Source organism: Centroberyx gerrardi, chromosome 21 (genome assembly GCF_048128805.1).
Source record: "Centroberyx gerrardi isolate f3 chromosome 21, fCenGer3.hap1.cur.20231027, whole genome shotgun sequence".
In the NCBI taxonomy this organism is placed as follows: Eukaryota; Metazoa; Chordata; class Actinopteri; order Beryciformes; family Berycidae; genus Centroberyx; species Centroberyx gerrardi.
The window spans coordinates 18048026-18063432 of NC_136017.1; the positions used below are offsets into that span (position 1 = coordinate 18048026).

Below are 15407 nucleotides of genomic sequence, written 5' to 3' on the forward strand. Positions count from 1 at the left end.
TCTAATGGTCCATCAACTTGTGGAATACTTTAGCGAAAATGTATCTTTATGGGAAATTTAGATATTAAGTCAACCAGGCATGCTGTATCAAGGTCAAGAGAGTTCTAGGAATGCTGTAGGAACTCAAGTGCAAACCTCAAATCATCAAAAGTCAAGTGCCCAACAAAGAAAAGCAAAAAGAGGGAACATGAGAATTTTTGTGCCACATTAGAGCACCAACTTGCTCAGAAAACAGGACTTTAAAGAATACATTTGGTGTTTTTGGACCTATATATAATTTGTCTCTTACATAATGTACCTGAAGTTATCTTTTAAAGGTATATTCAATGATTCTCCCACAAGGAAAGTTGGGCGTTTGGCATATTTGGAGCATGCGGCAACAACAAGACACCATGAGGCATCATTAATATTATTTGTATTGGTTTACTTGGACATGGTTTTCTGGCGTGGCAGAGAGATTATTTGTAGGTTTATTACACACAGTTCCTGCAGAATATCATGGGTGGTCTGATCATGATTTGCCCTATGTAGTTGTTTCAAAATACGATTTAACATATAATAACAGCTAATATTTGAAAGGTGTTGTATTTGTGGTGCGGTATAGGTTATTTGTGAATTGATAATGTGTGTGTGGTAATTGTGTGAATGTTTGGGTGCTGCTTCAGAGAGAGGAGGTGGTGTGTGTGTGTGTGTGTGTGTGTGTGTGTGTGTGTGTGTGTGTGTGTGTGTGTGTGTGTGTGTGTGTGTGTGTGGATGGGGGTGGGGGTTGGGGGGGTTCGTAGGAGCTAGTTTCCACAAAGCTATAAAAGCCATTTACCTACAAGCCTGTAAAATGTTCTAGTGTCTGCTTCCAGGTCAGCTTTCCCCTAATTGCGGTGCATGTGTGTGTGTGTGTGTGTGTGTGTATGTGTGTCTCCAGGCCTCAGAGTTATGAGCTGCGGATATTTGCTTAAAAGTTGGGAGGAAAAAACCCCCCAACCTTCCCCACCCACACACACCCCCCAAAAGGATGAATAATCACGGTAATGAACTTGGCAGCCAAACCACGAGGCTGATGCTTGACTTGGACTCACACCCCATAATACATCCATAATGACGGAGAGAGCGAGAGAGAGAGAGAGAGAGAGAGAGAGAGAGGAGGGCTAACCCACCAAAACTCAATTTACTCACCACAGAATAGAGTTTATCACCTTTTTAGAATGACATAAATCTGCATGATGTGAATTGATAGTATACACCATCATATTAAATTATATGAGGATGGGGCCTTTAAAGGCTACAAAAAACTTTGATTAATGTTTTTTTTTTCTTTTTCTTTAAATAAAATAAATAAATGTGTCAGAGACTTGTGCAGGAGACAAGTTTGATCAATTTTGTTGCAATTCCTATAGAGGTCATAGATTACTTAATACCCCCTCAAATATCACCATTTTTAAAAACAGCATTTAGACCATCATGGGAAACTAAAACTCTCCATTGAAAGCCGGACTAATGAAATTCTTTTGGGTGAGGCAGGTTTCATTGCAGGTTTAGTACAGACTGCCACACCTAAAGAGTTTTATATCAGTCCCATATATCAGTCTAACCCTAATATCTATTCAAGGGGTAACCCATGGAGAACGAGGGAAAATTATCGACCCCCAAGCCCCAAAATGTGAGTGTTTATTGGGTTTCCTTCCCCTCCAGATCCTCTCCTCCACCAGATCCCAGGCTTTCCTGCTATGGAGTCCCTGCTGCCTTAACCTCTACTAGGCCTGCTTGTCAGGAGCTAATTGAGGGAGTGTTTAGTATGTGTGTCTATGTACGTGTGCGTCTCCACATGTGCTTGTACTGGGTCTACACTCAATGCAGAATACCAAGAAGCTGATGCGTTGGTATTCAGGCAATGCACGCTCCTAAACTTCCCTGTGAGTTGATGAAAGCATGAAGAAAAGGAAGGAAGGAAGGAAGGAATGTTTCATTTTTGAACAATCTATCAAATCTTACATCAAATAATCTATAATCAAGAACACACTTTTTTTTGGATCATTTCAAATTTAGGAAACCCCTCCAGTCCCATGTGTCGCCAAGCTGGCCTTGTGACAAATGATTGAGAATATGCGCAGAAACCAATGTGACACACCCATACACACTTACACACACACAAACAGCAAGAGAGCAGCCCTTTCATTGGTCCATAAGTTCCACCTCCATCACAACTTTCCCGGGTTTACTTCTCTGAGTTTGTTGGATTTACCGACCCTTCAATTAGCCCGTGTTTGTCCTGAGCTTGCGCGACATGTGTACCAAGTCTGGGGTCAGTTTACCTTCTCTTCACTCCGTTCAGAGCAGCAGCGGAAAAAGCACTTAACATTGACGGAGCTTTCATTTCCCGTAATTTCATATTGACTGGATTTGAGCAAAAGACTTACAGGTGTTACATTTTGAGGAAAATCCATTTCCTGAATTGCCTGAATTGAATGTGAATACTGAGGAGGGCTGCATAATTGTACAAAAGTTCTCTCAATACAAAGTTGAAAGAAGATTATGTTTTCACCCCTGTCTGTTAGCAACATATCTCCAAAAGCTATGAACAGATCTGGCTGAAATTTGGTGGATTTCACCCCTTGGTCCAAGGATCAGTTGATTAGATTTTGGTGGTGATCCAGATCGGGGGATCCTTAGCAATCCTATTATAGAATGAGGAAACCTCTGTCTGTCTGTCTGTCCGTCCGTCCGTCCATCTGTCCGCATCCATTTTGCTCCTCAACGGGTTGGCCAATCAATCTCAAACTGCACATGGGCATTGAGCATTGGCATAGGCAGGGACTGCCAAGTCTGCGTGGAGATGTGGCGCGCGCATCCCCGGAAGTCTGCACATAGTTGTGGCACGCGCATCCCCGGTTATCTGCACTGACTTGTGGCACGCGCATCCCCGGAAGTCTGCACGTAGTTGTGGCGCGCGCATCCCCGGGTACGGACTAGTAACTATTATGCTGCATTCATGTGCTGGTGGGAAGGTCCGACACCCGAGACTTCCAAGTCAGCTGCATTTGTTGCATTCACAAGCTATTTTGTTAGAAAATCAAACCCGGAAGACAGACGATAGCTGCAGCTATCGTTTGTACTTCTAGTTGCCAATATGTTCAGTTCTTAGCTTCTTTACTGTATGATTTAGCAGAGCCTGATGTGTATTGATCATGTATTTTGATGTCTTTCTTACGTCCAATTAATGGTGATTTCATGTGTATCATAACTTTGGCTGGAGAGGCAATGGGTGCAGGAGATCGAAGGTCTAATGGTCAGGAGATCAAAAATGGTACCTACATGGATTGCCATGCATTTCCCATGCCAAATATATTGGCCTTAATAAGTTTTAACTCACTTTGTATCCTCCGTGTTTAATGTTTATCAATGGCAGATCGCCGTACCTGTCTATATCTACTAATGTTGTACAATCCATCAATCAATCAGTGTGTTATGTTGTGGTTGGTTAGGCATTGCCTGGGAGCTCGGGACCCCTACTGTGGCTGGGATCGCAAACAGAAGCGCTGCACCACCATCGAAGAAAGCTCCAACATGAACCAGTGGACCCAGAACATCACAGAGTGCCCGGTAAGACACACACACACACACACACACACACACAAACATAAGATTATTCATTATTCATTGCTCCTGTCTATCAGCCTCAAACACACTTTCCTCTTAATAGAGAGATGATTAGAAGTTCCTCTGTGAAGAGTGTCCAAAATGCTGCATAATCTATCCTTTACCTGAGGTTATTGCTCAGTATTTCAAAAACTTTCATGCCATAAAACATTTTTTTAAGAGTAGCTGTCACAGTTTTGAAATGATGGACATTTCATTATAGATGGAAACTCATTCTGTACTTTGATCCATGGTTTTGGTCCAGGTGAAATAAAGCAGAAATTGGCCAAATCATTCAGACTTCCATAAAAGTATCAAAATTGTTGAAAAATTGTTGTCTGAAAATTTTCAGAATTGATGTCATCACAAAAATGTTTTTTCTTTCCTCCATTACCAGCAAAACCAGCATGTTTTCCATTATCAGTTATCTGCTGAACTGACCATGGTAGGACTGAAAAATGGCCTGATGGCCAAAGAATACAAAAGTGCTAAGGAAAACATTATATTTCTTTACATCATGTAAAGAAATATGCCTAGTTATCATAGATTGTAAAATTGCAATTTCATTTTCATTTCACTTCATTACGTTCATTACGTGATGAACTGGACAATTTATGATTTGGCCATCAAAATATAGGTGTAGATCTATTTTTTCAACCCTATCACAGTCAGTTCAGCAGATATGGAGGAAAACCTGTTGGCTGGTAATGGAGGAAAGAAAATAGCTGCCATGACTGATCGGTATGATTTTTGCAATTGCTCTAATTCTGGGCGTCAAACTGAACATTTAGACCAATTTTGGTGCTTTTAGGCAAGTCTGAATGATTCATCCGGCCTGGACTTAAGTCCTCTCAAACCCTCTCTGCAGGTGAGGAACCTGACACAGGATGGCGGTTTTGGCTCTTGGGCGCCGTGGCAACCCTGTAACCATGACGACGGCGAGGGCTCCATCAGCAGCTGTGTGTGTCGGTCTCGGTCGTGCGACGGCCCGGTGGCCCGGTGTGGCGGTGCCGAATGTAAGGGTCCAACTATCCAGGTGGCAAACTGCTCCAGGTACAGCCTCCAGTATTCAGTGTTTTCCCTAGAATTGTATTCTTGTCAGGGAGGAAAAGCCTCTGAAACAGCATTTAGACAGATCATGGGACATTAAAACTCTCCACTGAAACCCAGACTAATGAAATTCTTTTAGGGTTGGTAGCTCTTTAAGGGAGAGACCCACCATACCTATTCAATGGTAGGGGAACTATGGGATACATTACTGCCTTTAAATTAAGAATTAATTCAAAAAACAACTTAATGAATAAATAAAATGTGCAAAGAAAATAAAATTCCATTGCAGGTTTTACAGAATGTTGAATAAAATCCTCCCACGCCACACTGGAATGATTTTTCTGACCAGACATCTGATATAAAAATAACAATAATAAAAACATATTGACTAGCTGTGGTCAGAGAGGAACCTCCATCAGAGGTGGATGACACTAACTTGCTGATATTTGGTATTTAATAAAAGGCCAGTATTGGCCTGATACATGTGAAAACTGGTATATCTGTATAACCCTACTCCTATATACACCTGACGTCTCCAGGTAATTACACATTACACTAGAAAAATCTCCAACTGAAGAGTTAATTGAAAATAAAAATATCCAAATTGCTTGCACAGTATTGGCTACTTGGTTACTAACCCTAACCCATTTATAGGGATACTCAGTTTGCGTGTCAATTTTTTTGTCAACCAAGAACATAATTTACCTGCTATTCTTCCAAAAGTGTAATAATTTTGTGCTGATCAGTCATTTGGTAAGAGTAGTTAGCAATTCCTCGTATTCTCAAGAAGTCTCAATCATTTTCTATCTGTAGTGGAAATTATATTATAACATATGCATCTATGCATGAAGCACTGTCTTATTTCTATGTTGTCCGCTCTCAGTACATTTCCACTGGCTTGAGACAATGGCTACTGTGTGAAGATGACCCTGGGAACTCTAGCCCGTTTATCTTTGTTTTGCACAGATGTACCCAAATCATAGAATGTTTCAAGTATAAGAATGTGCCAGACTTCTCATGACTCAGCTGTTTCTACTACATGATTATAAGAAGGGTGGACAAAGCTCATTGCTTCGCTCTTTGTCTCACACACTCGCTGGGTGAGCATTGTGCCTTGCCTGCAGGCAATAAAGATATCAGAAGGACAACTTCTCATCTCCAAGTCTCTTTATTACAGAAAACTCCCACCACACTATCAATTTGGCATATTTGCTATGCCAGTTCTCTGATTACTGGCACTTAAAATTTGACAATATATACCTGCCGTGTGCCTACCAAGATGCCTGAATAGCAATGTACTGGAATACTTGGGATGCAGGACAGGTAGGACATTTGCATTCCACTTTCACCTTTACTTTATTATCAACAATTCCCTGACACACCTAAATTAGCAGAGCTAGCGATACCATGGCACGCTGCGAAAATAGCAATAAGGAAAAAGTGAATGGCCAATGCAGAATTCTCATTCTCATGCCATTTGAGCTCCCATCTGACCAAAGGGATGACTGGATAGAGACCACACCCGGTAAACATGGCACAATGATCTACCACCTTTTATGCTGCATATTACCTTATGTTATAAGAGCATTTAATATAGCAATAATACCAGAGAGGTTGTTCTTTACCCAAAGTTTCAGCTGTGGCATCACTAAAGTACCTCACCAAGGCAGAGAATGAGTGAGAGAGTGAGAGAAAGAGAAAGACAGAAAGATGGGAATCTGCAAATGTGGAATTAGTGTTTTCACATAAAGTCACAAGGAAACAACATTTTAATGGGCAGTGAAGCCCGTTGCATAGTCTGTGTAGTTGATGAAATAATCCACTGTAAAATGCTTGGATCATTAAAAAATCTGTGATGTATTATTGGTTGGACTTTTTAATGTATGCCTGCTAGTAAGCCATGAAGTGACCACTAGAAATATGCAAGTTTCTGGTAAAAGTAATGGGATTGTGATATTAAAATACAAAAAAAAAAAAAATCTTTTTTTTTAAATTAATTAATTTATTTATTTTTTACATTTTTTGGCATTTATTGTTCAATAGGTTAATGTTATGATATGGAGAATTTGCTAACGAGGTGAAAAAGTCATTTTTCATTTCATTCTGTCTTTAACCATGCATCTCCTCACTCTGCATATGGTTAGGGAGATTGGATGGATCCACTTGTGGCTCCATTCCATCTTAATCCCCCTCCCATCAAAGGGGGGTGAGAGGTTGTGGTGAAGGAAGCAAAATTGAATTGTGCCTTTACAGGAAGCGTCTATTGAATTAGAGGACGAGACCCCATCAGACAAGAGGCACTCAGACAAATTGAGGAATGTTTTATGCCATGGTTTTAGCTTGGATTGCTTCCCGGCTCTATTTATGCAGCGGGACATTTGGATCTTGATTATTCAAAGATGGCGCCACAGAAAGGTTCATAGGGAGGGATGGACCGATATATTGGGCCGATATTGTCCTTTTATTAAAAATGGGATCTGGTCCAGTCAGTGTCGTCCACCTCCGATCAAAAGTATTGGTATTGGTATCAGCCTTCAAAAGCCCATATCGGTCGAACAGCAATGTTATGAAGGAGTCATTTTGAGGTAGTGTAGCAGTATTTACATTTCTCATGTCACTTTCCGTCCCTCAGGAATGGAGGCTGGACTCCCTGGTCTTCGTGGGGCCAGTGCAGCACCAGTTGTGGCATCGGCTTCGAGGTTAGGCAGCGGTCCTGCAACAACCCCTCGCCTCGCCACGGTGGTCGAATCTGTGTTGGCCAGGGTCGAGAGGAGAGGTGAGAAGAAATGGGCTTCAATCTGGAGGGATCTTGAGACTCAAAAAGAGCTGTCCATGCTTTGTTTAGTCAAACGGGTAAAGTGGTAATCCACGATTTTTCAGGTTTTTCTTAACCGGTGGCGAGCGCCCTCTAGGGATAGATCCAGAGGGAGAGGTGACAAGGCGAGGGGAGGTGGGTGGGATGCATGTTAATACAAGGTGTAAATGTACACAGTACGTATTGCGATGAGAATGTTTTGGGATCAGCCAGGGTCTGCTAGGTGGAAATGCCTACTGTATGTTCGCATTACTGAGACAGTATTCCACCCACGGGTAGAAACGTCATCACCACGGGTAGAAACGTCATCACCACGGGTAGAAACATAATTACCGCAGGTAGAATCGTCATCCCCACGGGTAGAAACATCATCACCACGGGTAGAAACATCACCACCACGGGTAGAAACTTCATCAGCACAGGTAGAAACATCATCAGCACAGGTAGAAACGTCATCACCAAGGGTAGAAACTTCATCACTACGAGTAGAAACTTCATCAGCACAGGTAGAAACGTCATCACTACGAGTAGAAACTTCATCAGCACAGGTAGAAACGTCATCACCACGGGTAGAAACGTCATCGCTACGAGTAGAAACTTCATCAGCACAGGTAGAAACGTCATCACCACAGGTAGAAACGTCATCACCAAGGGTAGAAACTTCATCAGCACAGGTAGAAACGTCATCACCACGGGTAGAAACATCATCACCAAGGGTAGAAACTTCATCACCACGGGTAGAAACGTCATCACTACAAGTAGAAACTTCATCAGCACAGGTAGAAACGTCATCACTACGAGTAGAAACTTCATCAGCACAGGTAGAAACGTCATCACCACGGGTAGAAACGTCATCACCACAGGTAGAAACGTCATCACCACGGGTAGAAACGTCATCACTACGAGTAGAAATGTCATCACCACGGGTAGAAACGTCATCACTACGAGTAGAAACGTCATCACCACAGGTAGAAACTTCATCACTACGAGTAGAAACGTCATCACCACAGGTAGAAACTTCATCACCAAAGGTAGAAATGTCATCACCACGGGTGCAGAAAACCAGAGCGCATATAAATACCAGGTGGAAATGTAAGAGCCGGATTACTCATCATAGCATATCCAGTTGCAGATCGCATTTTAATACCAAGTGCGAATGAGGTCTCTATGTGTCTCTCTCTCTGTTCCCAGGCTGTGCAATGAGAAGAGCCCATGCCCCCAGCCAGTGTTGTGGACAGCGTGGGGCCCCTGGGCTCGCTGCAGCGCTGACTGTGGAGGCGGGGTCCACTCCAGGACCAGAACCTGTGAGAACGGCAACAGCTGTCCTGGATGTGCTATGGTACTCTACCACATGACCAAAAATTCCAAGGACTCAATGTTTTCCCCAGAATTGTATTGCTGTGATGGTGACATCACAACAATCACAACAACATTTAGATCATTTGACGTTAAAACTCTCCATTAAAACGCATGCTGTTGAAATTCTTAGGTTGGCTAGCAGCTCCTTAAAGCAGGGTGAGGTAGGTTTCATTGCAGGTTTTACAGACTGACACCACTGAAGCTGTTGACTATGACTGGCCAATATATGATTTTTATTGAATGGCCAATATCATCTCGATATATCGCCAAACCAATATATCAGTCAAACCCTATCAGGCATAAAGAGAGGCTGGTAGTATCGCTAACGAATTAGCTGTATTTTGCAAGTACCTTGATGACCTGTGTGTATTTATACATTATCTACATATGGAACATATTCTGTTTTGGCCATGGCCATTCAACCACTACCACATGCACCACTTATCACACAACATGTAAAATATAACAATATACAATGGTGTTTAAAGACAATCTACCTTTTGGATATATGTCTTTAAGAATTTCACTTTAAAATACATTACAATACATACTTGTAGTGTTTTCAAACTTATGAAACCAAGCCTTCTGCAATCTCAAAATACATGGAAAACTCATGTTTAGCTATCACATACTACACTTTGTCTTTATATAATAAGCTCAGTCAGTCAATTCCAGTGTGAAAATAAATGTCTTCAGTCCGATAAATTTCACCCACCTTCTCCATTCTCTCTTTCACAATTTACTGCCTCTCGTAAATTATATACGCTCATGCATGAATCCACTCAGATTTATTGCTGCAATGTCCCAGCCAACCAAATTAGCTGAGAGAGGAACAAAACTATCCAAATTGAAAATGAAGACAAAACACTGTTTTTTTCTGCCATGTGGCTGGTTCAGAAATGCATTCATTATCATATTGTTTGCAAATCCATTTGCCCAAACTCAGGACTGGCAGGACCACCCGCCAAAATAGGTTTGTCTCCCATCTTGAATTTTTTGGATTAGAGACAGTTGATTTTCAGATGTACTGCACAGATAAAAAAAAAAACGTGAACCATTTTCCCTCTTTTTTGTAACTATTTTATTTAGATTTTAGATTCAAGGGAAAGTCAACAGAGCTCCATGCTCTTTCCCAGCAACATCTTGCTTCACATTCATGCAGTCCCACATGCCTGGATTTTCCCAAACACTCCAGTGTTTTAAACTGGGATTCGAAGTGGCAACCTTTTGGTCATAAACTCACTTGTGTATGCAGTATGAAGTAGGTGGAACCATTATAAAGTATCATTATAAGGATCAATAAACAATATATATTCAGGCTTCCTCTGTCCTGTGTTCCAGGAGTATAAGGCCTGTAACCTGGAGGCCTGTCCCGAGGTGCGCCGCAACACCCCCTGGACCCCCTGGATGCCGGTCAACGTCAGCCAGGACGGGTCGCGGCAGGAGCAGAGGTCCCGCTACACCTGCCGGGCACTGCTGCCCGACCCGCAGCAGCTCCAGCTGGGCAAGAAGAAGGTGGAGACCCGGACGTGCCCCAACGACGGGTCTGGAGCCTGCCAAACGGACCGTGAGTACTGGGAGAATGTTTTTATTTCAGTTTTATGAAATACTTGATATTTATGTATTAAATGTTATTTTGTCCACCCTTGTGCTTGTTTGTGTACACACACACACACACACACACACACACACACAATACTTCATAAATCAGACACAAATCATTCTAGCAATGGCACTGGCAGAGACACACCATCTCATTTGTTATTACTACAGCAGAATAAAATGGAGCTAATATCGCGATTCATTTTTTTGCCCCACGATACATATTGTCACAGTTTTGCATTGCAATATATTGAATTCTGATATCATCCCATCCCTACACTTGTTTTTTTTTTTTTTTTGTAAATTCTTGTTTATTAATTATTTTTTTTTACAGTTTAAGATAATTCAGCCCTCAATACCTGTATGGCAAGCAGCACAGGCAGGGAGGCCTGAAGTGAATTGAAATACATTCATATTCAGAAAAAGGTACAGAATAGACAGTAGTGCAGAAAAGGAGACTTTAAATCATTTCCCTACCACCTCCCCCCCACATAAAAAGGACAAAATATCCAAAATTATTAATTAATTAAAAATGGAAAAGCAGATTATAATAAAAATGAGAAATCTTCATACACATTCACCACTTTTTCACACCACTAAAATGTGTCTTTAGACTGAGCCATACATATTCACTCATATAAAAGCACACACTCACACACACAGTAGCATCTAATAATACTATTTGCATATGCAACCATGTATCTGTCTAAACTGTGATGTGCACGCATTCACAGATTTTAACATATTGCTTTACACCCTCTATTACCTCTATTGCCAACACACACCTCTTCCCAACACACACACACACACACACAAACACACACACACACGCACACACACAACTTCAGACAGTTTAATTTAAAGTGTCCTGAAATTCACTCCCCCTGTGGTTTGCAGTCTAAACAAGTGCCAAATGTTGCTAAGGATCAAAAGCTCCCTGCTGAGCCTGGAGTGTTTGGCATGGGAGATAACCAGGATGGGACTTCAACACCAGCCAACAGCTAAATAACAGACTTTTAAAAACAGAATTATAAAGTGCTTTACAAAAATAAAAGCATAAATAATATCCATTAAGATAACAAGATAATCAGTAAAACATAAAAATAATCACAAAAAATGCCAGACGTGTTAAAAACATGGTTATAGAAGCAGGCAAATATGAGAATAAAATAAATAAAAACAAAGTATATTGAAAGCTTGTGTTGCATTTTCAATTGAATGTACTTAAAATGTTATTTAAAGGGGAAATAAGTAAGTTGTTTATTTCCCCATATCACAAACAGACCATAACAGATTACCCGCCACTTTGCCAGGTAGTCAAGCTGGTAATATTAACAGTGAACATGGCTGACTGTGTCTTTATCCCTCCTTGCACCTGCAATTACTGACCCAGGCTGTAAAGGTAGCTGAAAATACAAATATAAATAAGGAATAAAAAATTATCTATGAGCCAATGAACAAAAAAATCTGTCCTGCCCTAGAAAGAACCATCCACTTTGTTTGTGTATAAATCAAGATAGCCTCTAAGAATTATGGCCTAGATGTTACACCATCCTTCAAGATAGCCTCTAAGAATTTTGATAGAAAAAGTTTAGAATTTTTGTATGTTACGATATGGAGTATTAGCTAACAAGGTGAAAAAGTCATTTTCCATTTCATTGTTTTGCTGGATAAGACCTCTTGTCTACCAGTCATACGGCCCTTCAAGTGAAAAAAATAAAATATGTATGAAACTTTTCTGCTGACCTCATTTGAAGCCACAGGGACTACACTTGATTTATATGTAAATAATTTGTGATTGTGAGCGTTTGTGTCTATGCGCGAATGCGAGGGAAAAAAGTTTAGAAACTAGTTCATTTTTCAACGTGACCCACATTGCACCTCACAAATGAATGTTTCATAACAGGCTGTCTGCTGAGCTTGGCAATAAAAAGATAATATTCTGTGGTACTTGTTTGAACTCGAGTCATGTTTTCAAGTTTAGATTTTAGGAGAAATTCGCTCATTCAGCAGTATGGGTTTGTCAGAGGATGTTGAGATCGATCCACGTCTTTTCATGGAGTGAATGTGTCAGTCTTCTTTCATAACTTCACCTGTGCATTGCTTAGAAGGTAAAAACAATGAAAAATGGCATCCATTACCATTTTAAACATGTCAGCTGTACATTACTGTACCATCCCTAAAATATAATAAAATATGCTGTTTTGTATTTGATTTTGATATTTTAAGGTTAGTTTGGAATCTGTAACTTTCAAATACAATAACATAAAAAACAGTTGAGGTAATATAATGTCCTTTTATTACCTCCATCTAAGGAAGTTATGCTTTCATCCCTGTCTGTCTGTCTGTTTATTAACAAGATATCTCAAAAAGTAACAAACGAATTTGGCTGGAATTTGGACAGATAACCCTTGGCCCAGAAATCTGTTTTTAGGTTTTGGTCATGATCCAGATCTGGGATCTCTGCCATTAGATGATTTTCGTTTTTCAGCCATAACTATTATGCTGCGTTCATATGCTGGTGGGAAGGTCAACATCCAGGACTTCCAAGTCAGCTACTAATGTATTGCATTCATGTGATATTTTGTCAGGAAATCAACCCTGACGCTAAGCAGGCAGGCAGTGTGTGTGTGAGTGTGTGTATGAAACCTAAACCCTGTTGAATCTCTGTAATATTGGAATTTTACATGAATTGCCCCTTACTTGTTTTTGGATTATAACCAAGCAAAAAAACAATACGTGTATCTGTGTTTTCCAGCTCTGGCTGAAGACTTGGCGAAGACGGGTGGCCGACCTCCGACCCGACCCCAAGGCGCACGCTGGGGATCCTGGGAAACGTGGTCCGGCTGCTCCCAGCAGTGTTCCAGAGGCTTCCGAACCCGAAAACGTAGCTGCTCCACAGCGGAGGGCAGGACCAACCCCAACGCCTGCCTGGGATCCCCGGTGGAGTATCAGGACTGCAACGCTCAGCCCTGCCCAGGTAACATCAAACACGTTATCTATCGGACCTGAAATGAACTTATAAAAAAATGTAAAAATACACTACAAAACCAAACCCCTTAATTTTATCCCTGAAATGTCCTTAATTTCCCATTACATAAACATGAATTATCCACTAAAAAATAACATAGCTTTAAAAAACTACGGTTAGTATCATGGGTTTATAAAGGATTTATTCATGGGTTGATTAGTGGAGACACTAGTAATTAAGGGATTTTGCCTTTTGTGCATGGTTTACAGGGTTATTAAGTGGAAATTAATGGAAAAGTTCCTGTCTCCCTGAATTTTACATTAAATTAGAAAGTAAGGAGTGAAGATCAAGGGGTGTTTAAGGTGGTTTTGATGGGATCTCCTCCATTAATAACTCCCTTAATTAATTTTAAGGGGATTTTGCATGAAAGGGGCGAATTCATGTAAATTTATGAAAATGTAAGTTTATTTTAAGGGATTACTGGTTCGTAGAAATAATTAATATACATTTTTTTCATTGAAATATGGCACCATACTAGTTTTCAATGTTGTTTTGTGTATAGAATCAGAATCATAAACATTTAATAAAGAGACAAGAGCAGATTTAATGTGAAACTCGCTCACTCAGTTCTACAATGGATCAAAGGGCGTCCCATTGACCACCAGTGTAGTATTAATCAATTCCACAATAAATATGTTATCAATCAAACTGCATTATATCCATCATATCAGAGGTGGACCACACTCATTGGACCAGATCCCATTTTTAATAAAAGGACATATATTAGTCTAATTCTAGTTACAATACCAGTATATGTGTATCTGTGGAATTATGGTTTGTAATGATATACTGAGAAGGCATATACTAATCTCCTGCTGTGTGTCTGCATGTGTGTGTGTGTGTGTTCCAGTGAGCGGGGCCTGGTCTTGCTGGTCGTCCTGGTCCCAGTGCTCGGCCAGCTGCGGGAGCGGACACTACCAGCGAACCCGGACATGCAGCAGCCCTCCCCCTGCCAACGGAGGAGACATCTGTATCGGCCTGCACACTGAGGAGGCCCTCTGCAACACACACACCTGTGAAGGTATGCCAAGGCGCACACACACTCACACTCACAGCATTTATACAAAATAAACAGAAAAAATGACTTACCATCGACCGCAATGATGGATGCAACCGTTCTCCAAGCATCATTTTTGAAACGTGGTAGTCTTTCAAAAAGTTGTAGAGAACTGTGTAATCAACTTCTCATCCATTTTGCACTTGCCAGGCAGAACTATTTTCCATTAAAGAAAATGACATCCGTGGGGAAACAAGGAAGCACGGAAATCTGATTGGCTGTTGACGGCCAATGACCACGAAAAGTTCAGCTGTGGCCAACTTTTCTCGTTAGACAAGCTTGTTGAGCATCCACACATCGTCCAAGTTTCCCTGGTCGGTCAGTTCTATAGGAAATGGATGGACTTGTGGTGACTTGTTGATTGTGTTGCTCACAGTGTGAATGCATGGTCAGAAGAAGACATGTAGTTTCCTGATGTCACCTGACAGGATTTCTGGAAATTGAAGTCCCCAATATTCAAACAGTTACCTCTTGCTGCCATCTGGGGCCACCAACATACAAAGCTGCCTAGTACAGCTTTAAACAGTTCAACCCAAAATGGACCAACAAACACACACCAAGTTGGCTACCACAGTTCCAACAACAACAACTGAAGTGAATGGGGTCTGGTTGCATAATCCAAGGGTTTAGTAGCCAAACGATTGTACTGCGAGTCCAAAAGGCCTAGATTTACCTCACTATGTAGTGTTATTCTAGGTAGAGGCAATGGTAACTTCTTCTAGTGTAGTGTGACAACCAAAACAAAGAGTAAAGACAAGAGAGGGCTAATCCTGTTTACAACTGGCCAGCCAATAGAGGAGGTCGGTGGTGTACTAGCACAGAGAGCTCTCTATTGGCTTTGGCTTCTTTTGTTGTGATAAACA

General features: G+C 41.0%; 1 protein-coding gene across 1 annotated transcript in view; it reads left to right on the plus strand.

The window, feature by feature from the left end:
- Nucleotides 1–15407, plus strand: part of LOC139925399 (semaphorin-5B-like) — a 79492-nt gene that overhangs the window by 56511 nt on the left and 7574 nt on the right. The window contains exons 12-18 of the mRNA XM_071916750.2: nt 3477–3594; nt 4499–4683; nt 7313–7456; nt 8687–8834; nt 10196–10421; nt 13215–13436; nt 14338–14508. Coding sequence (XP_071772851.1) covers nt 3477–3594; nt 4499–4683; nt 7313–7456; nt 8687–8834; nt 10196–10421; nt 13215–13436; nt 14338–14508 — 1214 coding nt within the window. The remainder of the gene's footprint in view (nt 1–3476; nt 3595–4498; nt 4684–7312; nt 7457–8686; nt 8835–10195; nt 10422–13214; nt 13437–14337; nt 14509–15407) is intronic.